Below are 26,736 nucleotides of genomic sequence, written 5' to 3' on the forward strand. Positions count from 1 at the left end.
AAAGGGAGAAAAAAACTATAAAACAGAATTCAGTTCTTCATAATTCATAATTCCATTCTGCACAGAAGAAAAGCATTCTTAACAGTTTCAGTATATCTTTCTAGATTCTTTTGTTTGCACATAACTGTATCTGTACCTTTTTTTTAAAAAATGAGATCATACTCATCCTAGCAAATTTTATAACCTGTTTTTTTTTCAATTTATAGCAGTATAATGTGGGCATTTTTCTGTGTCAGTACATACCAATTTACTTCCTCCTTTAATACTTCTGTAATATTTCTCTGGCTAATAATTTGTAACTATACTAAGTCAGAGTGAATATTCCTTGTTGCACAACACATGGAACCTGTTCTAAAGTATAACCCTACTTTTATTTACATGTTACTACTGGCATATTCATTTTTTTCCCCAGTAGTTTACTCTTTGTTCACTCTGTTTTTGGGTTTTGATATTTGTTGATTTTTCCAGTTGCTTCTCTTTCCTCTGGTTTAATTCCACATCAAGACCTCAGAAGTATTATCCCAGTCAAGCTACAGATTGCAGATAGCCCTTTTCTTTTAGGCAACAGCTTTAATTTAATGTCTGCTTTAATAGTTGCAAGTCTGTTCTTAAGAACAAAATCTTGGCAGCCAGAATTATATTTGACACTTTTGTTCCAGTATATTACTGGTGAGAAAGACAGTTGACTTGTTTTGACCCAAGTGAGCTTAGTTCTAAGCGCTTAGGAAGGTGGGTGACAAGCAGCTTTTGGTGGTTTGACAGCCAGCTGCAGGACGTGTTTTGTGGCCAGGACCAAGCGGCTGTTGATAAGTGTATATGGTAAATTACATTTGATGGTCTCTTTCCCCTTTTGTGTTTTAGAATTTTATAAAAGATCACATTGAGAACTTAGCAGTGAGAAAAACATTTTTTATTACTGTAGGATGATTATTATCTCCTCTTCTTTGTACAGTGCTCTACAATGTTTCAAATAACTTATTCTAAATGGATATAACATTTCCATAGTTATGGAAAAATTTTGGTGATTTTTTTGAACAGGAAATATAGTGTAAATGTTATTTAGGCAGCTTTTATTTCTTTAGAAATTTAGGGTAGCATTTCTTCTTTCCCCTTTAAGTTTAGAGATAGCTTGTATAGGTTAAACAAATTCTAAATTGGAAATGTTATTCCTAGTTTTGAGTAAAGTCATTTTAGTTTTATATTTAACCATTTTGTAAATTTTATCCTAGAAATGTATGTGCTTTTTTACTTTTCTCTAACTTCCTTTCCTTATCTAGGAGTCTAAGATGATTTTCCTTCTTACTACTATGTCTGAAACTTTGATTATGCTATTCTAATTTTAATTTCGTAAGTAATTCAAGATAGGGTTTGTTTTAGTGGATTACTCACAAAGGAAATATGGAGATTTTAATTTTTGAATAGGTATTATTCAAATTTAGATGTCTGACACTTTTTGAAGTGTTTATGTTGGGGACCATTATGCTATTTAGAAAGTTTTGTTTAATTGCTATTGTTTACATTACAAAATGTCTGGGCACTCTATCTTTTATCTTAAAATGTATTTTGTATGTTTTTGTCCAATTTAGGAAGTTTTAATTTCTCATTCATTGCAGTAAACAAATCTGAGTAATTATTGGGAGCCTGGAACAGTTCTTGGTGCTGAGGATAAAGCATTGAATAAAACTGAATGTCTTTGCCTCTACGAGCTTACTTTCTAATGAGTTGAGGAAAAAAAAGCTAAATAAATGTTACATCGGGTGGTAATGAGTGCCATGGGGAAAATGATGTCAGCTTGAGATTGTCTCCATATCATTCAGAAGATTAATTCTCAAAAATACCAAGACTGCAGATGGAAACCTGGGCTGGATATATAACAGACTTTTGATCTACTGTTGGTCATTGATGTGTAATTTGAATGGACTCCCATATTTACTGTCTGCTCTTTTTCATACTGCTTTCAGTTTCACAATTGTGATAATTCTTAGTGTGGCTCTATTTATTGTTGCTTAAAATAATACCTTCCATTGTGTTTTACAGTTAAAAAACATCTTCGCAATTCATTATTTTAAGTGGCTGTAGCATAATAGTTTTGGTTGAACCATATGAAATTGCTGACATTTGACTGTTTTGGATCTACAAAAAGCAATTTCACATTGTTCGATCTAATACTGTGCTGTACCTGCCTTTAAAAACAAAATATGAACATGTTTTATAAACTGTAAGGCACTATTATGTACATTGCCAAGATTTAAATTTTGTTTCTGTCACTCATTTCCTGTTCGCTTTGCAACAATTACTTAACCTCATTGTGCCTCATTTCATCATGACAGGATAATTATTAATAATACCTCATGGAGTTGTGAGGATTACATTATACATTATAATGAGATTATATACATAAAAATGCTTAGAAGAGTACCTAGCACATAGTAAAGGCTCAATAAATGTTAGCTATCATTACTGTTACTACCTTATGAGGCAAGGATCATCCTTGTCAGCTTTGCAGATGATCAAACAGAAGCTCTTAGAGATTTTATGATTTTATTCTAGGTTATGCAACAAGAAATCAAAACCAGGCATTTCTGACTCCCAAGTTCTGGCTTCTTTCTACTTACACTATAGCTATCTCTTGGGCAAAGAAAGAAAAGAAAAAAAAAAAAGAGTATTCATATAGTAATTTACAGAGCACATCCTTGAATCTCTCCAGCATAGTTAAACTTACATAGTTATCTTGTTTTCATAGACTGTTTTGACATCCATAAAGAAGAATGTTTGACATAAATCTGAGATATGATAGGTAATTATGACCTATTGTTATATTTGTGGATGAAGAATGTTGCCTGCCATATCATCAGACAAAGGATGTTGTGGCCATCAAGCTATCAGACACTGTAACCCCCGCCTCACTGCCCCCCCCCACCCCAATACTGGCCCTAGATAGTTAAGGTGCATATGAAAGAATGATTTCAGTGAACCCAGATTTTGCATCTTCTTATTAACTTGAGATGTCTGTTTTTCTTTAATTAACAATACTCTTTTAATGTTCTAACTACCTAGGTTTTGTTACAAAAACTCCTATATACCTGGCTCCTCCCTTACCTCTTTGGAGTAGTCCCTCAGAGCTATCTGAGAGGCTGTATTCTGGGCTTGAGTCCTCAGCAAGTCTGCAGAATAAAACATAATTCTCAACTTTTAGGCTGTGCATTTTTTTTTCACTCATCATATTTTTTACTTTAGAAAAGGTATTAGTGGCACTTTTATAGTTGATTTGTCCAGACAAGAATGAACCTAAGTAATAAATGTTGACCTCAACATTTCTAAGTATACAAATGTAGTTCTTAATTATATTCTTCAAAAAAGGAGCAGTTTAAAAGCATTTAAGAGCATCTAAAAACAGCCTAGCACACTTAAGGCTCCAATTCACAACATCCTACTCAACATTTCCATGTGGATGTATAATAGGCATCTTAGTTGTTCCTCTGACACTCATTCCCATCCCAGTAAATGGCTGTTATGTTCTTCTAGTTGCTCAAACCAAAACCTTGGAGTCATTTTTAGACACCTCTCTTTCACTCTACCCTGCATCCAAGTTGTCAGGAAATCCTGGCAGTTCTACCCTCAAAACATGCAAAATATAATTACTTCTTACCACCCTTGTTGCTGCTACTCTGGTCCAGGCCATGCTCATCTTTCAGTAAGTTTATAATTGGTCTTCCTACTTCCACCTTTTCTTCCCTTCAGTCTGCTTTCGCACAGCAGCCCAAGTGACCCTTTAAAAACGTAAATCAAAAAATCAGATTACATCTTTCCCCCGCTCAAAACCTTTCGAAGACTCCCCATCTCATTCAGTAAAATCCAAAGATCCTGTGTAGCCCTCAAGGTCCCACAAGTCTGTCTGTGGCTAACCTCTCTGACCTCACCTGCTTGTCCTCCTCTAGCTTAGGCTGCTTCAGGCACATGAGCTGTTTTGCTGTTCTTTGATCACACCAAGCAAGCTCCTGTCTCAGCATCTTTGCATTTGCTGTTCTTGCTGCCTTGGATACTCTTTCCCCAAGTATTTCATTTTATCTCCACTTCCTGCAGCTCTGAGCTCAGAGATCTTGTCAGAAAGACATTTCTTGACCAGTACACTCCTACCTCCCCTCTCCCTAAAATATTATGTATATATTTGTTTAGTTTATCTCCCTCTGGTAGGATGTAAAATCTAAGAAGGTGAGGACTTTTTCTTTTTTTGTTCACTGCTGTCTCCTCTGTGTCTGCATCAATTCTTGACCCACAGTAGGTGATTTTTATGGATGTGTTGAATGAATGAATGAACAAATGAGTGAATATATTGACTCTCTTGGCAAGTCATTGTCTGAACCCTTCTTTCACGGCATTTGATATTGTTGCCTGCTCTCTTCATTTGATTTCCATGACACTACTGTTTCCTGATTCTCATTTCTCCTTACAACTTCTCACTCACCTTCACACGTTGTTTTTTTTTTCCCAGACCAAGTATATGCATTTACTATGTTTTTTCGGGGGGGGGGGTTAGGTTTGTTTATTTATTTACTTTTTTAATGGAAGTGTTGTGGAAAAATGTGTTACAGCTCAGTTGTGACAGCAACCTGGATCTGGGTGAGAGACCAAGCAGCACTCGGAGAGTTGGAGAACTCAGGTTTATTACATCAGTGGGCCCAGAGGAGTTAACACTTCAAGCTCTGGACCCCATCTGTAGGTTTATGCAGGCCTTTTATAGGCTGCCAGTTTTACACTTTGCAACATTATATGCAAATAAAGTACAACAGAAGTTGGCCAACCAGGAACAAGCTTTGTAGAAATAGGCCAATCAGGAGTGAGCCCCTTGCAAATGAAGTACTACAAATGGACCAATCAGAAGTTAGGGAAGTGGGCCAATCAGAAGTGAGAGTAATAACCACTCAGGAGTGAGGGAAATAACCAATCAGAAGTGAGCTCAGGGAACCAATAGAATTCTAGATGTAAGTTAGCTGCTTAAGAGGCAAAAAGCGAGATAGAGCTTTTAGGGCCAGGGAACTGGATGGTGCTGGGAGGAGAGCAGCAGCCCTGCCTAGGGGTCCTGCTGGGTCTTTTTATGGGGCTTCCCGCCTCAGAAGGACTGGGGATTGAACCCAGGACCTGGTGCGTGCTAAGCATGCGCTCTACCGCTGAGCTACACCCTCCCCTACCTTCACACTTTTTTTATTTTGTTTCTCCTCCCTTCCTCTGTGTGCCCCTTTGAATATTCCCAAGTTTCCTTGCTTTTTTTTATGGTCCCACTTTATATGTTATTACTGGTCAATTTTATTCTTGCTCTGTGCTTTCATTACCATTTCCTTGTTGATGAGTCCCAAACTTGCATCACAGCCTCCCCTGCATCACAGCTCTAGATCTGGATATCTGTTTGGACAGTTCATGTAAATATTGTTTTGCCCTGTCTTCCTCTGCAGATCTTTTACTGTTCCTTGCCTTGGTTTAATGAGCCACTCATTAACACAAGCCCAGAATGTTTGCATCAGGCTGGACTTAACCTTTCCTTCACTGTTCACATTCAGTTGTTCACTAAAACATTTCCATTTTCATTGCTAAATATTTCATACTTGCTTTCTATCCACAGTATCTTAGTTCAGGACCCCACTGTTGCTCCCTCAGGGACCACTGAATTAATTACCTTACTGGTTTGACTACCTCTAGCCTCAGTCCTTCCCATGCGATTCTTCACCAGCTGGGAGGAATGTTTGCAAGGATGCTACTCTTCACCTTTAGCAGTGCTTCCATCCTGTAGCCCAGAACCCTAAGGGTGGCCAGGAGTTACTGCAGTGAACTTTGGTGACCTGTGGTTATTTATACACTGAATAGATAATACTCTCATTTGCGTTTTCAAATAAATTAAGTAATTTATAGTATACTCTCTTTATTACCTGTTTTTCTGAATGAACAATTATCATGTAGTAGAGGTTCTGCTCTCTTCCCTCTTCCTTCCCTCCCTCCCCTCCTTCCTTCCTTCCTTACTCCTTCCCCACCCTCCTTCCCTTCCCCCCTCCCCTCCTTCCTTCCTTCCTTCCTTCCTTTTTTGGTTGTTATTAAAGAGATCTTCGTAATGTTCAGTACCACTGAGCTATAAGATGAAGTACAAATTACTTTGCACAGCATGTAAGGCCCCCACCATCTGGCTTCCCCCTAGCTGAACCTCTGGTGTACTCTATGCTTGGTCCTGTTCCATATGCCACAATGTTTCCTCTGCTCTGAATACCCCCACCCCCACCCCTGCCTCCAGCCCCCAGCGCTCAAATAGCTACTCCATAAAATGCTTCAATCAGAATAAAATCCAAACTCCTTTCCAAGTCCTACAGAGGCCTTACATGATTTTTTTTCGGTCTTGTCTTCCTTTATCCTTTCCCTTTTCTCCAAGCTCTTCCTGTAACTGCCTTCTCACTCATTCCAGGTCGCAGATCAAATGTGCCCCATCAGAGACTACCTCCCCCAGTCATTTTCTTATCATATTGCCTTAGTATATATCCTCTGCACAGCACATGTCACTTCCTGAAATTTCTTATTTATTCCTTTATGTCTTTATTGTTATGGCTCTCTCCTCTAGAATTGAAGTTTCTTGAGGTTAGGGTACTCTGCCTTCTCGCTTAACACTGTGTCTCTTGCCTAGAACCTGGTCCTCAGTAAATATTTGTCGATTGATTGGATTACCTACCTACCCTCTCCTTTGGGCCCTGTTCTCCCTATGTCTTCCTTAGCATTTATACTTTGCATTGAAGAGTCTTTGCAATCTCTGGTGCTGGACTAATAGCAGGCATTGTAAATGATTAAGACAGCCCAGGAGTCCACTTGAAGAGACTTGTTGATAAGAGCATGTTCTTTTTTTTTTTTTTTTTTTTTTTTTGCAGTTTTAATTTTTTTAAATTTTCTTAATGGGGGGAGGTAATTAGATTTACTTACTTATTTATTTTTTAATGGAGGTACTGGGAATTGAACCCAGGACCTCATGCATGATAGGCACACACTCTACCAGTGAACTAAACCCTTCCCCAATAAGAGCATGTTCTGCTACCTCTACCCAGTCATTTGTTGCCCATTTGAAATGATAACAACAATTAGCATTTATTGGTAGGAGGCCCATATCTTCCTGGTTTTTCAAGAGGAGTTAGAAATCTGGAACTTTTATGTTATTTCCCTATTTTAAAATGTTGGCAGTTCATTCACATTTAAAAACCAAACAAAAAACACTGCAGACCAAACAAAACAGGTAAGCGGGGCTGCTTTGGTTTATATGGTTTTTCTCTGACTAAACCTGGAGCTACTTACGGTCCTGCCCTTAAGACCCTGGTAATGAAATGCTGGATGGATGGTTGCATGAATGGATGCAACAGTCATTTCCTCTTCTGCTTCACCTTCTTGCTCCACAATAAAATAAAGTAATGCCTTATGTTTCTGTAGCATGTTGCAGTTATAAAGTGCTTTTATATACATTGTTTGACTTTTTTAAAAGCCTCAGTACTGCCACCATCAAACTGTATGAATGTGCTCCTTAGCCCTCGGTTTCACAGTGGATCAGAGGGAATAAAAACGCTGGAAATAAACCATGAAGTGATGAGTGTTAGGCTCAATTCTCAGCCTGCTTTTCAGTTTTAATCAGTATTACTGTTGCCACACTGATCTCCTTATGCACAGCTACATGTGTGAGAAAGCATGCTTTTAAACATTCAGTATTATTTATTTCAAATTAGTGAGACAATGCACTATCCATTAATTGTGCACAATTTATGGAAAATACAGTCGATGCTGGGGTTTTAGTTATTAGATCTTGACTCTTCTGCCTAAACTTGATTTCTAGTTATTGATCTGTCCCCCATCTTACATGTTTTCTAGTTGTTTCTAAATTTATATAAATAATAATATATATTTTATATTATATATTATATATTATATAAATAATAGGGACCTTGACACCATTTAAAATTCAGCTTAAAATATTTTTTATAAAATGGTATAATGATTATAAACATTAGAATGTCTGCACAGTTCTTTATTTTCCTCAATCCTTTATCCTCCTTTTTTTTTCTTTAAACAATTTTGTTCTGTTTCCATTTACTGGAAGTGGGAGGGGTAATTAGCTAAAGCATCTAATATGGGTGAAGAAAAATATGAAATCAGTTGATCATTCTGGTGCTCATAGACGATAGTAGCTTCTAAAGACATTGCTTTGGCAATTTCATGAATTGCATTTTTTTTCCTGTGGCTAGGAAGCATGCTGTCAGGCCTCTCAGTTTGTAGATAACATTCCTCAAAGTAGTTATATCCTCTAAGGCAGTGATGGTGGGGATTGAAGGGTAAGGGAAACAAGAGGCATGTTAGAGGGACTGGGATGGGTGACTGCAGGTGCAGTTTGAAAAATCAATTCAATATGCATATTATTTTATAATACAATTTCACTGGACCCTTAGTAAAACCCAAATCTTGGGCTGAAGATATACATAGATAGGGTGGGACAGAAGTTAATATGCTAAAGGGGAGGGTATAGCTCAGTGGTAGAGCACATGTTTAGCATGCAATCCCCCGTACCTCCACTAAAATAAAAAAATAAACCTAATTGCCTCCCTAAAAAGAATAGTTGAAGTTTTTTTTTTTAAGTGCTAAGAAGTTAATGTGCTCAAGCCAATACTGGTTAGAGACTGTGCACCAGGACAAAGGGTGGGTCTCTGATGGAGTGTGGATGGAGCACTTGATAAGAAGATGGGAGATGTGGGTTTGAGTTTTGGTTTTGCGGCCAGCTAGAGCTGTGACTCTGGGTAACTCACTTGGCCTTTCTGAGTCTCAACTTAATCTGTAAAATGAGAAAATCAGATAGATAGTCTCTGAGGTCTTAGGCATTTTAAGTTTGCCTCCGGTTAAAGAAAAGCTGTGAGCAGCTGGGTCTGACTGGTTATCAAGATAAGAGGGTATAGTTAGGGGAGCCAAAGTGAAAAGTTACAGGGGGAAAGTATACCTCAGTAGTGGAATGCATACTTAGCATGTACAAGTTCCTGGGTTCAATTCCTAGTACCTCCATTAAAAAAATAAATAAAATAAAATAAATACCTATGGATATCAGTGTCATGAAAGATAATAAAAAGATGGGTGTTGCTGTACACCAGAGATTGACACAACATTGTAAACTGGCTATACTTCAGTAAAAAATAAGTAAATAAATACTTGAAAAAAAAGACAAGTGTCAAGGTGAAGAGTTACAGGTTTTTCAGTCAACCTTTATCAGGGTATTATTTGTTCTTCCTAACAAATCAAATAGCAGAGAAGAGCTTACAATGAAAAAAACATGTCTCCTGCCATTTCTCTTTCTTTTCCATCCGCAGCCTTACTGTCCAGAGATAACCTTTAAAACCTATTTCACTATTTCTGTGTTTAGCTTCTCTTGGAATTACTTCCATAAGGCTTAATAATGTGTGTAAACTTCTGTTTCTTGATTTCTCAACTTTAGACAATATCTGTGGACTTTTTTGACATAAAAAATAAGAATTTAACTCACTTTTTCTACCCCTTCCTCTCTCCATTTCCCATTATTGATATTTATATTATTTTTGAAAGTCTTTTATTAATTATCTTTATCATTTTAAATGATAAACTTTTATCTTTTGAACCACCAACTTTCAATAGGGTCTCAACTTGCTGTTTTGTAAAGTTGCGTTTTAAATGCCGCACACCACCCTCTTTCTATATTCCAGCTTCTGGGAGCCTTATTTTACTTTTACACCATCAAGGTTAATATTTTCATTTTGTCCTCTGTCCACCAGCAAGTATTATGTACTTATCTTTATGTTTAGATTGTTGTTTTTACATTACCTTTCTATGGCTGCTATAATAGCATGTCCAAAATCACAACTGTATGATTACTCAGAGTTATTTGTTTCTTAAAATCTAAGGATATAATTGGGTATGTACTTAAAGACTTAGCTTAATAAAACCATCCATTTACTCATTTATTCAATAGAATATCAGAATTGTCATCACAGTGCTATTTGTAATAGTGAAAAATTGGAAACAACCTAAATGATTAACTTAAGGAAATTAGTAAAATAACTACTGTACATTTTTATAGTGGATGCTCTGTAAACATTAAAAAATGATGTAAGATGTTAATAACATGAACTTTTTTTCTATATTAAATTTTAAAAATATTTCTAAAACCATATGTACACTATAGCCTCACTTGAAAAACAAAACTGTATAAGGAACTCAGGGATGCTAGAAGCATATACACTAAATTGTTAACTTGGTAATGTGGCTATGTCAGGTGGTGATGATTTCTGGTTTTTTTCTGACTTGTGTTTTCTCAATTACTCAGAAAGAACATGTGTCACTTTTATGATAATACATTTTTTTAAAACAAAGATGAAACATAAGAATTGCCAGTCATAGTTTTTCTTGGAATAGTAATGTTAAAATTAGGAGTACCTGATAAGAATTCAGTTAATATTTGTGGAATGAATGAGAGAATGATTGAATTGCAGAGATTCGTAGATCCATGGTATTGACACTTACACATTCATAATTTTATCCAGAAACAAGTCCTAGTAGAGTTATCTTGAAAGAAAAGTCATGTTTTGAGGTGTCCACCAGTATCTAAGAAACAGCTTTAACTGCATGTTGGCTGTGTAATGGCAGATCCAGCAGGACTGAGGCCCACCACAGAAGCAGCCAGGCAACAATGCTGTATTTCACAGTAAGCAGGATCTGAATGAAAGTGTCCTTTGTGCTTGTGAGACTGAGGGGTGGGACTTGTGGCAATTTATGTTATTTCTCCTTAATGGAAATTGAGGCAGTCGCTAATCCTGCTATCACATGACAACTCCTTATTTGATTTTTTGCAATTTGGGGAGCAGCTGTGGACAAATGATTTTTCTGCAAAAAGAGCCAGCTGCATTCTGACCCATTTGCAAATGCATGGGTGTACTGAACTTCCTGTCCACCATGTTTCTGATCCAAGGAGAGCTTCAGCCACTCAAGTACTTTTTATTGATATTTGTAGCTGTTAATAAGCATCTGAATATTTGAGAATGCATTTTCTAATCCTCTTTATCATTGTCATCAACATTCATTAGGTACCTTCCCGCTCAGGGCACTGTGGCATTGTAAGCTGTAATGTGGAGACGACTTTCCTCTCTGACAGGTGGGTCAGCATTAGTGCCCTTAGAATCACTTTATTTTCAGCAGATTAAATTACATTGTAAAGAAAGAATCTGATGTGAAGGCAGCCAAGAGCTGTGTTCCTTTGATCCCCAGACTTCTCCTGAGTCCACCATCTGGGTGTTCACTGATCCCCCCTTACCACACCATGTGTTTTCACAAGCTGTTGCCTCAGCCTACAGTGTCCTTTTATCCTGGCACCTGCCAACTCCTGGCTGAAGACTCTGTCTTCTCCTTCATGGAACCTGCTCAATGTCCTTATAGTCCTTTCTTCTCAGTGCTCCCTTAGCCCTTGGTGATGATTATCACTTAGAGTATGATTTTTTTTCTTTTTTAAGGAAACAGCTTTTTTAAAGGCAAAAAGCCTTATAACTTAACTTTATTTGTGCTTATTTTTTTTTAAAGCTCTCTTAACCCAGGATCTTAAAGAAACAGAGGGAATTGGGTAGGCAGGATTTCTATAATGAGTAAAAGAAAGCTTTACTTTTGATTGTGCACACCTGTAGGGCTAGGGAGAGACACTGTCTTTTTTCCTATCTTTGCAGTGTTGAATTATCACCAGGGATGGATTTGCCTGAATTATTGTATGAACCCCTTCTGTTAGAGATTTCTTCAACAATGATTAGAAGCAAGTCATTTCAAAACATAAGAATAGAATATAGATGAATTGCACTGTTAGGGTGGTAGTCACAGCCAGATATGGCTATTTATATTAAAATTATTTAAAACTAAACAAAATTAAAAATTAATTATTTGGTCACAGTTGTCACATTTCATGTGGTCAATAGCCACATGTGGTTAGTGGCTGCTATTTTAGACAGTGCACATTTGGAACATTTCCATCACTGCATAAATGACTTTTGGACAGTGCTGATCTAGAACCTATGGAAAAGTTGAAGTATTTGGTGAAGAAGATTCACCTCACTGTTTCCTGTGGAAGGGTGTTTATTCCAGTTGAAGAATTTTAAAGCAGCCTGAAAGTCCCTGTAATTGCTTTATATTTTTCTTTGGTTGTGGCACCCTCTAGCGTTTCAGCTTTGGAATAGCTATATCATCATGAAATAATCTATTTGTGATTTGAGTCCAAGAACATTGAAATATTTCGGAAATTTTTATGTACATATGCATTTTTATAGGGAGGAAGTCTATAGCTTTTACACATCCTCAAAAGGATCTCTACTTCAAAAAAGAGCTATGCTCTAATAGAGGTCCTTGTATGGTCAAAACTCCAAGTTAATGATTTATACGCATTTTTTCTTCCAATATAAAAATAAGTAATGTAACTTTCCCTTTGGCATTTCTATGCTTTATCTGTCTTTATATGGAGTAATAATAATAGGTTACACTTATCTAGCATTTGTTATATACCATGTCCCATTTTAAGACCTTTTATAAAAATTAATTCACTTGGTCCTCACAGTAATTCTATTAATGTCCCCAATCAAGAGATGATAAAACGAAGACATAGAAGTCAAGTGAATCTAGTCTAAGGTACTAGAAGTGGCAGAGCAAGGATTTGAATCCAGTACTCTGGCTCCAGAGTCTGTACTCTTAACCAGCTTGCTATAGATGTGAGGGTAAGCCTAATTTAAGCAGGTATGAAGTGGAATGGAGAGGAGACTTTGTATACTCTTGGCACGCTCTTGTACTAGACTATCTGGGCCTAGCTGTATAGTAAGAGAAAAAAAAATCCCCTCTAAATTTCTGCAAGCCACACTGGAAATTATAGTTGGTACCTACTATTGATTTTCAGTAGATATGCATAGATCTACATAGTCTGACAAGAACTTAGAGTGGTAGATGAAGGTCAAAGCTGTCATTGCGACCACATTTTCTTTGGTTTGTCCAAATACCTAACCTAGTATATTCACTGAATAATATGACAAATCTTCTTGTGATTATTTGTCACTTTTGGGCTATTTAAAAGGGACTATTCCTAGGAAGGTCAAATGGATTCCTCTTGTCTTAAGCTCCATTTATTACTCAGAATTAAACCACATTTTACCTTGCTTCTGTTGTCACTTTGACTTTCTCGTGCAGTTGTTTTTAAGTTTTTCTTGCTGTGGTAAAATTTTGATCCATTATTCTATGTCCCTCCAAGAATCAAATAATGTTGTTAGCTTTAGGCTCTTTTGAGAAGGGCTATTCTGTTGAGTAAAATTTCTATCCTAGTTATGAAATTTAGATTCTGGACATGTCTAGGAATTAAGTTGAGCCTCTGGTTTGTGAAATTAAGTTTTCCTGTCCCTGGTTTGGACTGTAGATACAATCTTGCTCTGAGACTGTCCCTTAGGCAGTTCTTGCAGCTTTTCTTTTGATATGATAATGCTATTGATGAGACTAATGCTTTCTTTTATATTTGGTTATACCTTGATTAAATTTTCCAATTTAGATTTTTAAAATGCTCTACACCTAATCTCATTATATGTGGATTAGACTAAATTTAACCCCCTTGGACAGTTTATCCAAATTCCAGTAGCTCCTTAGATGTTGTTGACTGCAGCTTGTAATTGGGTGCTCCTGATCAGAAAATCAGTTTTTTTGTGTGTGTTCTCTTCCATTATCGTTAGTCTCATGCTTGCTGGCCCACAGTGGCAAAAGTAGGAACTCCTCTGTACCGAACTGCCCCTCCTCCAATCTCTTATAGATTGTATATTAAAAAAGAACCTTTAGGTTAAGTACATGTTGCACCCCAGGTGATGATCCAGGCTAAGAGTCAGGTTTTAGCAAAATTGCTACTATGTTATATTATTGTTTGGAGAATGATTTTTTAAAAAATGGTGTGTTGACTAATCTACTGAACATCACTGATTCCAGGTAATAAACAGAAAGGCCTTTTTATTTGGATGTGGTGTTTAGAATCACAGGTCATTATTACCTGTTGCCCATGCTTTCATCTTACTTTTCATATCTGTTCAGAGGAATCACTGTTGGGTCCATCTGCTGATTCTCCATTTTGCACACTCTTGTGAAATTGTTAGGAGCATTGGTTCCCTATAGTTTGCTTATTTTAATGTCTAGGAGAGCAGTATTGGAGTCGTTGGAGTTAATAGAATAAAGAAGGGCTTTTTAGATGCCTAACTCAAACTCTTACACACAATAAGAAAACCGTATCTTCAGAGATGGATGTCTAATTTAAAGATGAGGAAATTAAGACATAGTCCTTGTGAGAAGACTAGTCCAGAGTCAAGAAAGATAGAATCATAAAGACATAAAAATTCTGGCATCATTATAATAAGTAGTGTTGATAATTTTATCTGGATTATCTCATTTAATCCCCACATCCTTTTGAGAAGTACTACTTTTTTTTTCTTTTAAAAGTTGAAATTGAGGTTTAGAGGTTAAGTTACTTGTCCTGGAGTTCCATATATCTGGTCTGTGCTGCTTTTTAAAAAATTCATATTATCTAATATGTTTTCATCTATTAGCAGCTTCTGTCAATTTTGTTGTCCAGAGAATCTGACTTGTTTTGGATGAAAGCTAGACATGCCTCACAAAAAATGACTTAGGTGGAGGTGGAGTATGATGATCTCCAGCAGTACATGTATGCCAATCATATTTGGCTTTAGATAACCTGTTTTATTTATTGTTTTATGAAAACATGGAAAGCATCATTTATAAGTATTCCACTCTGTTCAAAGAAGTCTGAAATGGCTTTGCTTTTGCTTTTGTGGAGTGTCAGCACACTGGTTAGAGAGGCTGAAGGATGGGGTGGGGAGAGAGGTAGAAGGAGATGAGGCACTGGGCAGAAGTGACAAGTCTGTAAAGCAGGCAGTCTTATTGATTTATGCTGTGAACTGCATTCTGGAGAAAAGAATTGAAATCCATTACGCCAAGTGCATAGCGTACAAATCCCTTTGAAAAGCAGTTAGATGCCGGCTAATCCCAAATCATTTAAAAACAATTTTGGAGTACCCAGAATTCTAAAATGCCTTGAGCAGTTTGTCTCTTAGACTAGAAGAACAGTGAAATAGATGGAAAATAGTATTTTAATGGTGTTATCCTCTCATACAATTGTATTTTAATTGTGTGACTTAAATAGCATGTTAAATTGCATTTTAGATATATACAAATCTGGGAGTAGGATATATTCCCTTGAATATTCTAAAACACACCAAAAACATAGGCTATGGAAGAAACCTTATCAGGTACCTCTCCTTAAAAAAATTTTTTTTTTACTTTGACATAATTTCAGATTTCTAGAAAAGTTGCAAAAATAGTAGAAAGAATTCTCATTATCCAGATTTCCCAAATGGTAGCGTTCTACCATATTTTCTTTTTCCTCTTCTCTATTAAATACATAGTATTTTTCCAGGTAACTCTTTAAAATCTCTATTTAAAGAAACGAGGATGTGAGTTCATGAAGGTATTATGCCACATAGAGATATGAGGCTGGGGAGATGACTTCAAGCAGAAAAGATAGTGTGGAAAAGGAGTTCAGATGATAGCTGAGTGATTCCTAGTCTTTTTGCTTGTGGATTTTCAGATTGGCTTCTTTCACTTAGAAATATGCATTTAAGTTTCCTCCATGTCTTTTTATGGCTTGATAGCTCATCTCTTTGTGTGGATGTTCCACAGTTTGTTTATTCATTCAACTATGGAAGGACATCCTGGTGGCTTCTAAGTTTTAGTGATTGTTAGTAAAGCTGCTGTAAACATCTGTGTGCTGGTTTTTTTGTGGACATGTGTTTTCAACTCTTTGGGGTAAATACCAAGGAGCCCAATTACTGGATTGTATGGTAAGAGTTTATTTAGTTTTATAGTAAACTGCCCAACTGTCTTCCAAAGTGGCTGTAGTATTTTGCATTCCTACCAGCAGTAAGTGAGAATTCCTGTTGCTTCACACCGTCACCAGCAACCCTCACCAGCATTTGCTGGTGTTGGTGTTTTGGATTTTAGTCATTCTTAAGAGGTGTGTCGTGTTATCTCATTGTTTTTATTTGCAATTCTCTAATGACATATGATGCTGAACATCTTTTCACATACTTATCATCATAGGTATATCTTTGGTGAGGTCTGTTAAGGTCTTTTGCCATTCTTTAATCAGGTTGTTCATTTTCATGTTGTTCAGTTTTAAGAGTTGAGACACAGTCCTTTGTGAGATGTGTCTTTTGCAAATATTTTCTCCCAGTCTGTGGTTTGTCTTCTCATTCTCTTTATAGTGTCTTTCATAGAACAGAAGTTTTTAATTTTAATGAAGTCTACTTTTTCAATTCTTTCTTTCATGGATCATGCCTTTGGTGTTGTATCTAAAAAACAAAAGTCATCCTCATAGCAAGTCATTAAGTTTTATCCTATGTTATCTTCTGGGAATTTTATAGTTTTGCGTTTCACACTTAGATCTTGTGATTCATTTTGAGTTAATTTTTGTGAAGGATGTAAAGTTAGTATCTAGATTCATTTTTTGTCAGGTGGATGTCCAGTATTCCAGCACCATTTGTTGAAGAGACTGTCTTTGCTCCATTACATTGACTTTGTTCCTTTGTCAAAGATCAGTTGACTATATTTATGGAAATCTATTTCTGTGCTCTCTATTCTGTTCCATTGATCTGTTTGTCTATTCTTTCACTAACTACACTGCCTTCATTACTGTAGCTTTATAGTGAGTCCTGAAGTTGAACATGAAAAGTTGCTCAGCATCACTTCAGGTCAGTCTTCCAGCTTTATTCTTCTCCGTCAATACTGTACTAGCTATTCTGGGCCTTTTGCCTTTCCATATAAACTTTAGAATCAGTTTGTCGATACCCATAAAATATCTTTTGCTGAGATTTTTATTGGGATTGAATTGAATCTATAGATCAAGTTAGGAAGATCTGACATCTTAACACTATTGAATCTTCCTATCTGTGAATATGGAATATCTCTCTATTTTAGGTCTTCTTTGGTTCTTCTATGTTTTATAGTTTTCTTCATGATCTTGTACATGTTACGTTAGGTTTATATCTATGTATTTCATTTCTTTAGTTGCTAATGTAAATGGTAATTGTGTTTTTAATTTCAAATTCTATTGTTAATTGCTGGTATATAGGAAAGCAGTTGACTTTTTAAAAAACTTTATTTATTTATGTATTTATTTTACAATATTATATTTTTTAAATTGAAGTATAGTTGTACAATATTATATGTTTTAGGTATACAATATAGTGATTCACAATTTTTAAAGGTTATACTCCATTTATAGTTATTGTAAAATATTGACTATATTCCCCATGTTGTACAATACATCCTTGTAGCTTATTTTATACCTGATAGTTTGTACCTCTTAATCCTCCACTTCCATCTTGCCCCTCCCCTTCCTCTCTCCCCACTGGTAACCATTAATTCCTTCCCTACATCTGTGAGTCTGTTTCTTTTCTGTTGTATTCAATAGTCTGCTGTTTTCTTTTAGATTCCACATGTAAGTGACCTCCCACAGCATTTGTCCCTTTCTGTCTGACTTATTTCACCAAGTCCATCCATGCTGTACACCAGAAACTAATACATTTTAAATTAACTGTACCCCAATTAATTTGTTTGCAAACAAACAAATAACCCATATGAAGTATGAGCAGAAGAAATGAATAGACAGTATTCCAAAAGAGGGAATACAGATGGCCAACAGGAACATGAAAAGTTGCTCAGCATCACTAGTATCAGAGAAATGCAAATCAAAATCACAATGAGATACCATCTTATACCTGTCAGAATGGCCATTAACAAAAAGAACACAAGTAACAATTGTTGGTAAGGATGTGGAGAAAAGGGAACCCTTGTGCATTGTTGGTGGGAATGTAAATTGGTACAGCCCCTATGGAAAACAATATGGAGGTTTCTCAAAAAACTAAAAATAGAATCACCATACGGCCTAGCAGTTCCACTCCTGGGCATATACCCAAGAAAAACTAAAACAAACACAAACAAAAAACAAAACAAAAACAAAAACAGTAATTCAAAAAGATACATACACCTTGCTATTAACAACAGTACTATTTACTGTTGCCAAGACATGGAAGCATCCCATGTGTACATCAATAGATGAATGGATAAAGAAGATGTAGTATATATAGAAAGCAGTTGACTTTTGTATATAATCTTTATATCCTGCAACATTGCTATAATTACTTATTATTAGTTCCAGAAAGTTTTTTTATTGTTGTTGATTCTTTTATATTTCCTATATAAACAATCATGTCATCTATGAACAAAGACAGTTCTATTTCTTTTTCTTGTCTTAGTGCATTAGCCAGTACAGTGTTGAAAGGAGTGGTAAGAAGGGGACATCCTTGTCTTGTTTCTGATCATAGTGGAAAAGCTGCTAGTTTTTCATTATTAAGTATGATGTTAGCTGTAGATTTTTTGTAGGTTTTTTTTTCAAAGTTGAGGAAGTTCCTTTCTGTTCCTAGTTTGCATTTCTTCCTTTTTAAGGCTGAGTAATATCCCATTGTATGTGTGTCCACATTTTGTTTACCCGTTCATCTGTCAGTGAATATTTGGGTTGCTTCCACCTTTGGCTATTGTGAATAATGCTGCTAGTTCATGGGTGTGCATATAGCCCTTTGAGACTGTACTTTCAATTCTCCCAATATAATAGCCAGAAGTGGCATTGGCCAGATCATATGGTAATTCTTCTCAAAGTTTTTTGAGGAACCAGTATGCAGAGTTTTATGTAAAAGGATGTTCATTGCACTGATGTTTACAATAGCAGAAATTTGGAAGCAGCCTTGCTATATTTGAGTAAGTGGTTACATAATTATGGCACACTGATACAATGAAGTATTCTTCAGCTATTTAGAAAGTTCTGGTAGATGTGTATGTTTCGACAATGTCAAAATGTCCGGGTATATTGTTATATGAAGGAAGCTAATTATAGATTAATATATGTATTGTGAATCTGTTTTTATTTTAAATCATATACATACAGGCTTCAAAAATTGTAAGGATAATATACTTCTCTGTAGCTTAGGACAGGGAGAAGAGAGGACAGATGCAGTAGGAGAGCAAACCTTTATCTTATTATTACTTTATAAATTACTGCATCATTTCAGGGTTTTTAAAAAATACAGTTTATAAGCAGAAAAACTAATTTGAATAATTGCATTTTTGGAAAAAATGTTTAACTCCCATTTGTGTTTGAAGTACAAAGAAAAGATTATTTTACTTACTTGTCTACAATGTCAAATGCTAATCACTGGGATCTCTTAAATTTTTTTTGTCATATATAATATCAAGGATATTTATTGTTTTGTGACTTGAGGTATAAAATTAGCACAATGAATTTCCATCAGGATAGCTTCGCACAAGGAAAATATTCTACCATTTTTATGTCATATTGGAAAGGTGCTTCCCATTTCGTATAACTTGGTATGGTGAACTATGTAGTAAAATCAAAGGCTTGTTAAAGTTTCTCTGCTCTTGAGGAAAATATATCTCTTAGTTTAAGCATTGCATTACATTACACATTGAATCTCGCTCTTTGCTTCTTTTTCTGGCAGTAGATCTTCATGGAGGAACACGGAGTGACCCAAACCGAACACATGGCTACCATAGAAGCTCATGCAGTGGCCCAACAAGTACAGCAGGTCCATGTGGCCACCTACACTGAACACAGTATGCTGAGTGCTGATGAAGACTCACCTTCTTCTCCTGAGGACACCTCTTATGATGATTCAGATATACTCAACTCTACAGCGGCGGATGAGGTAACAGCCCATCTGGCTGCTGCAGGTAACGTTTGGATTAGAAGCTTTTCATTTGTTACTTAACTCTGGTACTGTGCTTACCTGATAGAGCTTAGGATGCAGGCACTCACTTTTATCTTCATATCACATTGTCACATTTTTTTTCTTGAAACTTTGCATTTATAACCTGTTCCTATATTACACTGAGACTTAAGTTCCAAACTCATGTACTGTCAGTGATATGGACTTTGGTTTTGTTTTTTTATCCATTCCAACACTCTTTACTTTTAACTGAAGCATATATTCCATTTACATTAAAAGTAATCACTGATATATTTAGGTTTAAATTTATCATGTTTATTATATGCTTTCTTTTCATACCCCTTATTCTGTTTACTTTTCCCTAGGTTTTCTTTTGGAATGATTGAAAAATGTTGATTTCTTCATTTTTTTTCTTGTTAGTTTGTAATTTATATAAACTTCTGTTATTAGTGGTACACCTAGAAATATATATCCTTCACTTATTTCAAAGTCTTATGCAATTGATAATTTTGTCCTCTTTAGGAATAATACAAGTTTCTTAGAACACTTGAATTTCATTCCCCTGCTTCTGACTTATATGCTGTTGTTGTCCTGTATATTAATTCTTTGTGTATTTTAAGCACCACAAGACGTTATTTCTGTTCTGTACATAGTTAATGTTAACTTTTCCTCTTATATTCAACTTGCCGTCTGAGAATTTTTCTTCTGCCTAAAGATACCATTTATTATTTCCTTCAGCATGGATCTGCTAATAGTAAAGTCTCCATTTTTGTTTATCTGAGGATGTTTTTATTTAACCTTCAGTCTTGAAGGATGTTCTCACTGGGTGTGGAATTCTAGATTGGCAGTTATTTTCTCTTCTCATATTGAAGATACTGTTTCACTGTCTTTTGTTTTCCATTCTTGCTTTTGAGCATTCAGCTCTTTCATTCTAATATGTGTCCCTTTATCTCCCACACAGGCCCCTCCAACTGCTTTAAGATTTTCTGTCTTTAGTTTTTGTGATATATCTGGATCCAGGAGTTCTTCTCATTTATTCTGTTTAGGATTCTTTTAACATCTTGAACCTGTGGATTGATGTCTTTCATCAATTCTGGAAAATCTTAGCCACTACATTTTGCTTCAGTTTTGCTCCCCTTCCATTCCATCTCTTTTCCTCTTATGATGCCAGATAAATGTTAGTCTTCCTCACTGAGTCCTTTATATCTTCATTCTATGTAGTTTCTTCAGACTGTCCTCTAGTTTATTAATTGTTCTCTTCAGTTGTGTCTAAGGTGCTTTTAAGCCTGTCCGCTGAGTTATTAATTTTGGTAATAGTTTTGTTTCATTTTCTAGTTTTAGAATTTTTTTCTCCCAAATTTTGCAGTGTCACAATTTTTAGTTATTATAGGAAAAAAATTGTAATATCCATGGGTAAAGTAAGCATTATGATTTTATAGTTCATTTGGTAATTCTACTCTGAAGTGCCTATGAGTCTGTTTCTGTTATATGTTGTTAATGTTTTTCTTGTTCCATGTTGTTTTTTCTTGTCATGTATTAGTTATATATGAATGAATGCTGGATGGGTATGTTTGGAAAATTATTTTTAGAAATAATTTGGGATCTAGAATAATATTACAGTCCTCTAGAGAGGATTTTTATTTGCTTCTGCCAGATGCCTGAGGGCACTAGCAGTCCTAGACCATCTTAATCCAATGTAAGGTTTTGAGATTTTCTGGGCCTCTAAATGACTTAAAGCTGGGCTATATTTTGTACCATTTTCTTTGCTATTTGCATTGTATATTTAGCACAGTGTGGAAGACTCCATGTAAACTATGCCTGGATGGGTCTAAAATTGTATGAGGAACATTGATCTTAGAAGATATTTAAGAAAAGCTGGACAGTTAATCAATGATCAAGAATGGCCAGATACTACATTTTTTTAGTATATGCTATATTTAAGGGGAGGAGGACATCTACAGTGAAAATAAACTTATTGCTGTCAGTTATTATCCACTGTGTATTTCTGGAATGGTGAATTTAAAAATAAGGCTTAATACATAAAACACATACAATGTTGTTAAAATTTTTTTTTGAAATTTTAATACTTCCCAGAAGAGGGCATCCTAACATAAAGAATCCAGGAAAACTTCTTTCCTAGGAAGGAAGATGCTTTTGAGACATAGTTTTGCTGTGTTACTGTACTGCATTGCCATAGTGTTAAGATTAGCAAAGGGCTTTAATCTAACACTTTCATATGGCATATGTGGAAACTGAGGTCCAGCTGATAGAAATGATTTACCATTTAACCATTCAACAATATTTGAGGAATTACTATATACTCTATATATTACTATATATAGATACTATGAACAAAACAGGTAAGAACTTGCTCCTAAGAGAGCTTACAGATCGGTGGTGGGGAGAAAGGTGCAAATAATAAAGCAAAATAATTTCAGAAAGCACTGAGTGCTCTGAAGAAAATAATGAAGTAAGGTAAATGGAGAGAGAAAGTTAGTTGCTTACTGCTTTTTCTAAACCTGTTTCCTTCCCTCCATCTACTGAAGTAACCACTGTTCTGAATTTGGTCTTTAATATTCTATTACATTTCTTTCATATTTTTATATGTGTGTGTATCAATAAACAATATTTAGCATTGTTTTTGCATGTTTCAAATTTTATACAAATAGTATCATTCTGTTACCGTTTCTCTAACAGTGTTTATTTCATTCAGTATTATTTTTCTGAGATTAATTTTTGTTGATAATGTGGCTGTATGTTTTCATTTTAACTGTTATTTGGTATTTCATTCGTTTTCTGAGTATCTCATATGGGGAGAACACTTAGATTATTTATAAATTTTTTTATTGAGTTATAAGATTATTTATAAGTTTTTGCTGTTACAATTACTGCAAATGAAAATAATTTTATATGTTTTCTTGTACACATTGTGAAATCTCTTGACTTTGATTTTCATACTTCTTTTGGCAGTGTCCCACAATATGTTGTGATCTAGAATAAACTGATGTACATGTAACAGAAGTAATTTCTCATGAAGTAATACCCCAACTGCAAGTGACACACTCTCTGATACGTTCTGATCTCTTTCACTTTATTCCATTTTATTTTTAAAAACAAAAACTACTCATGAGTGACCAACTGGTGGAACCCTGCTGTTTAAAAAAAACTGCTTGAGCATATACCCAGGAGGGGAATTGGAGGGCAAAGATAGGCACATTTTCAACTTTACTAGGTATTCCAAATGTCTTTCCAAATCATTTCATTAATTTACATTCCTACAGGCATTGTACTAGCATGCCTGTTGCTTTTCAGCCTCACCACATTTGCTATTTTCAGTCATTTTTCATTTTTGCCAGTCTGATGGGTATGAAATAATACCTCAGTGTTGGTTTAATTTGCTTGTCTAAGCAAGAGATTCCAGCCAGAGTGGGAAGACAAGATAGAGCATCATCTCAGAACTTTATTGACTATTCATTTTTCTTCTTTTACATATTTCCTGTTTATACCTTTGTCCATTTTCCAAATGGGTTGTCTTTTCTTATTTGGAAGAGTTATTGATTTTTTTTTAATATTAACCTTTTCTCTGTAGTATGTATTACAGTTATTTTCTTCTAGTTTGTTGCTCACTCCCTCCCCAATTTTTTGTTATTTCTTTCCATCCATACAGGTTTTGATTTATATTATTGTGAAATTTGTCAGTGTTTTACCTCATGGTTTATCCTTTTGGAGCCTTGTTTAAGCAATTCTTCTTAACCCTGAGTTTATAAATTCTCTCCAGTAGTTTATTTGAGAAGTTACAAAGTTTGTTGTTGTTGTTGTTTTATTGATGTTTTTGTTTTACATTTAGGCCTTTAATCCACCTGGAATTTATTTTCACTTATAGTTTAATATATGGATCTACTTTCATTATTTGCCTGTACAGACAGTCAGTTGTCCCAGCACCATATTTTTAATTGTCCGTCCTTTCCCCATGACTGTCTTCGGACACAGGAGGGTGTTTGTGAGCTCTCCAGTCAGTTGCATTGGTTTATTTATCTATCTTATCCAGTTCCACACTGTCTTAAAGACTATAGCTTTGTAGTAACTACTGATACTTGGAAGGATGAATGCCCCTGCCTTATTTTTAAAATCTTCAAAAATTGTTCTGGTTCTTCTTGGCCTTTTGTATTTCCGTTTAAATTTTAAGATCAGTTTATCAAGTTCCACAAAAAAAAAAAAAAAAAACCACCACACTGGGATTTTTATTTGAATTGCATTATTTGGTAAATTAATTAATTAATCTAATTAAGCAGCTTTATTCATAGTAGCCTGAAACTGGAAATAGCCAGTGTCCACCAGTAGGATAATGGATAAACTGTGGTTTACTGATATTCTGAAATATTATTCAGCAATAAAAAAGAACAATCTACTGATACATATAATGACATGGATGAATCTCAAAAACATTCTAAGTGGAAGAGTATATAACTGTATGAGTTCATTTATTTGAAGTTCTAGAATAGGCAAAACTAACATAGAGTGAAAAAATTGAGAATTATGATCTTATGATAAGAGATACAGTGGGAACTGACTGGGAAGGGACATGAGAGAACTTTTTATAGTGATAATATTACCTATCTTGGTACAGGTTAGGGTTTCATAATTCCATGCATTTTTCAAAATTTATCAAATGACTTGTACATTTCATTATATGTAAATGTTACTTCAAAAGAAAAAATTATAAGCAAATATTGAACTCTAGCCAAGGATGTTCCTACTGAAATATTTAGGGGGATCAGTTTACTTTGAAATGCATTTTTGGAAAAAAAACCCCAATGTGAGTTGATGGATGGATAGAAAGATGAAAAGATGCATATAGTACAATGTTAATGGTGGAGTCCAGGTGGTAGATCTGTGAATAGTCACTGTAAAATTCTTTCAACTTTACTATATATATTTGAAAGTCTAAATAATAAAATGTTGGACTCCCATAACTCAATAGCATAATAACAAATAACCTGATTAAGAAATGGATAGAGGACTTGAGTAGACCCCTCCCTAAAGAAGACATACAAATGGCCAACAAGTAAGTGTGTTAAATGATGCTCAACATCACTAATCATCAGGGAAATACAAATCAAAATCACAATGAGACACCACCTCACACCTGTTAGAATGGCTATTATAAAAAAAACAAAAATTAAGTATTGGCAACGATGTAGAGAAATTGGAATCCTTGTATGCTGTTGGTGGGAACATAAAACAGTGCAGCCCCTATAGAAAACAGTGTGATAGTTCCTCAAACAGTTAAAAACACAACTACCATATGATCCAGGAGTTTCATTTATGGATGGATATTTATTAAAAAGAATTGAAATCAGGATCTCTTAGAGATATTTGCACTCCTGTGTTCATTGCAGCACTATTCATAATAGTCAGGATGTGGAAACAGTGTAAGTGCTCATTGACAGATGAATGGATAAAGAAAATGTGTGTATGTGTTTATACACACACTGAAATGTTATTCTGCCTTTAAAAAGAAGGAAATCCTACCATATATGGCAACATGGATGAACCTTGAGGGTGTTATGCTAAGTAAAATACACAAGGTCAGCAGGACAGGTACTGCATGGTTCCACTTATTTGAGGTATCGTATTCAAACTCTTAGAAGCCAAGAGTAGATTTTTGGTTGCCAGGGGCTGGGGTGCGGAAATGGGAAGTTGCTGTTCAACAGAATAAAGTTTCAGTCATGCAAGGTGACTGAGTTCTAGAGATCTGTTGCACAACATTGTGCCTACAGTTAACAGTACTGTATTGTAAACTTAAATTTTTATTAAGACAGTAGATCTCATGTTAAATGTTCTTACCATAATAAAAAAAATTAAATGGTGGATAATGTGTTAATAAGATTTTTTTCCTCTACTAGCTGTTTATGTTGGAAAGGAAGGTAAAAGGCATTAATTTATTTTTTTACTTGCTTTGGGGCTCCTTAGATAAGTTTGTTTAAGTCAGATTGAGTATACTACTAAATAACATGTAGAGGGGCACGTCTAGGTGTTTAGGGAGGCTTATTTTAATTGAGTCACTTATAGAACATATATGCCAGTATAAATGTGAGCAATTAAAGCTAATTTTTATTTAGGCCTTTTACAGGGTTCACAAATAAGGATAAATATGGATTTGAAAAAAAAAAGGATACCCTTGAAATGTTGAGATTCCATCAGTCAAAGACTAATCATTCCTGAGGGCCTACCCTCTATTTTAATCATTAGTTTCAGGGCAAACTAGACCAACTTTTATTAACATTTTTTCCTTAGAGTGAGACAGCTTTCTTTTCTTTCCTCACAGAATGCTTTTATCAACTTGACTTTGTAGTCAACACTCCATTTTAGGCACAATTCTCAGATATATAAGAAAATTTTTTCCAATTAAAATAGTAGTCTTCCAGGTATTCCTCTTACAGGGGATGGTGCTGTCATTGGAGTTCCAAGTATGAGTGATTATCTCTGACTTTCTTAACTTGGCAGTGTCTTGGAGTAATGGAAAGAGGGGCACAGGGATGGTAATGAAATTTGAAATCTGTTAGCATTTTTGTTTTGGAAAGCTCTTCCTTTCAATGCTACAGTTTCATCTAGCACTTCTGAGAATACTTCCTTAACAGTATGGGTATGCTGGCAAAACAAAACAAAACAAAACAAAAATCAACATTATATAAAATTCAAGCTGGTATGTGGTGGGGAGGTGTAAGTCATTTACTTTTTAAAAAGATTCATTGTAAGTTTTAATGGTAAATTAAAATATGATCCATGTTGAACAGTAGTGAAATATATTGATGCTATCAGGAACATTCTGTATTTATTGGTA

At 35.2% G+C, this 26,736-nt stretch overlaps 1 protein-coding gene across 5 annotated transcripts in view; it reads left to right on the forward strand.

The window, feature by feature from the left end:
* NRF1 (nuclear respiratory factor 1) overlaps window positions 1–26,736 on the forward strand; it is a 123,633-nt gene that overhangs the window by 23,723 nt on the left and 73,174 nt on the right. Inside the window, exons 2-3 of one of the 5 annotated variants that reach the window (XM_032483325.1) lie at window positions 11,109–11,176; window positions 19,665–19,896. In XM_032483325.1, the coding sequence (XP_032339216.1) occupies window positions 19,674–19,896 (223 nt within the window). In that variant the 5' untranslated portion in view covers window positions 11,109–11,176; window positions 19,665–19,673. Of the gene's footprint in view, window positions 1–11,108; window positions 11,177–14,690; window positions 14,703–19,664; window positions 19,897–26,736 lie in introns of those variants that run through there. The other 4 variants (XM_032483327.1, XM_032483328.1, XM_032483326.1 and 1 more) reach the window with 4 other exon arrangements.

This window comes from Camelus ferus, chromosome 7, assembly GCF_009834535.1.
Source record: "Camelus ferus isolate YT-003-E chromosome 7, BCGSAC_Cfer_1.0, whole genome shotgun sequence".
Taxonomy (NCBI): Eukaryota; Metazoa; Chordata; class Mammalia; order Artiodactyla; family Camelidae; genus Camelus; species Camelus ferus.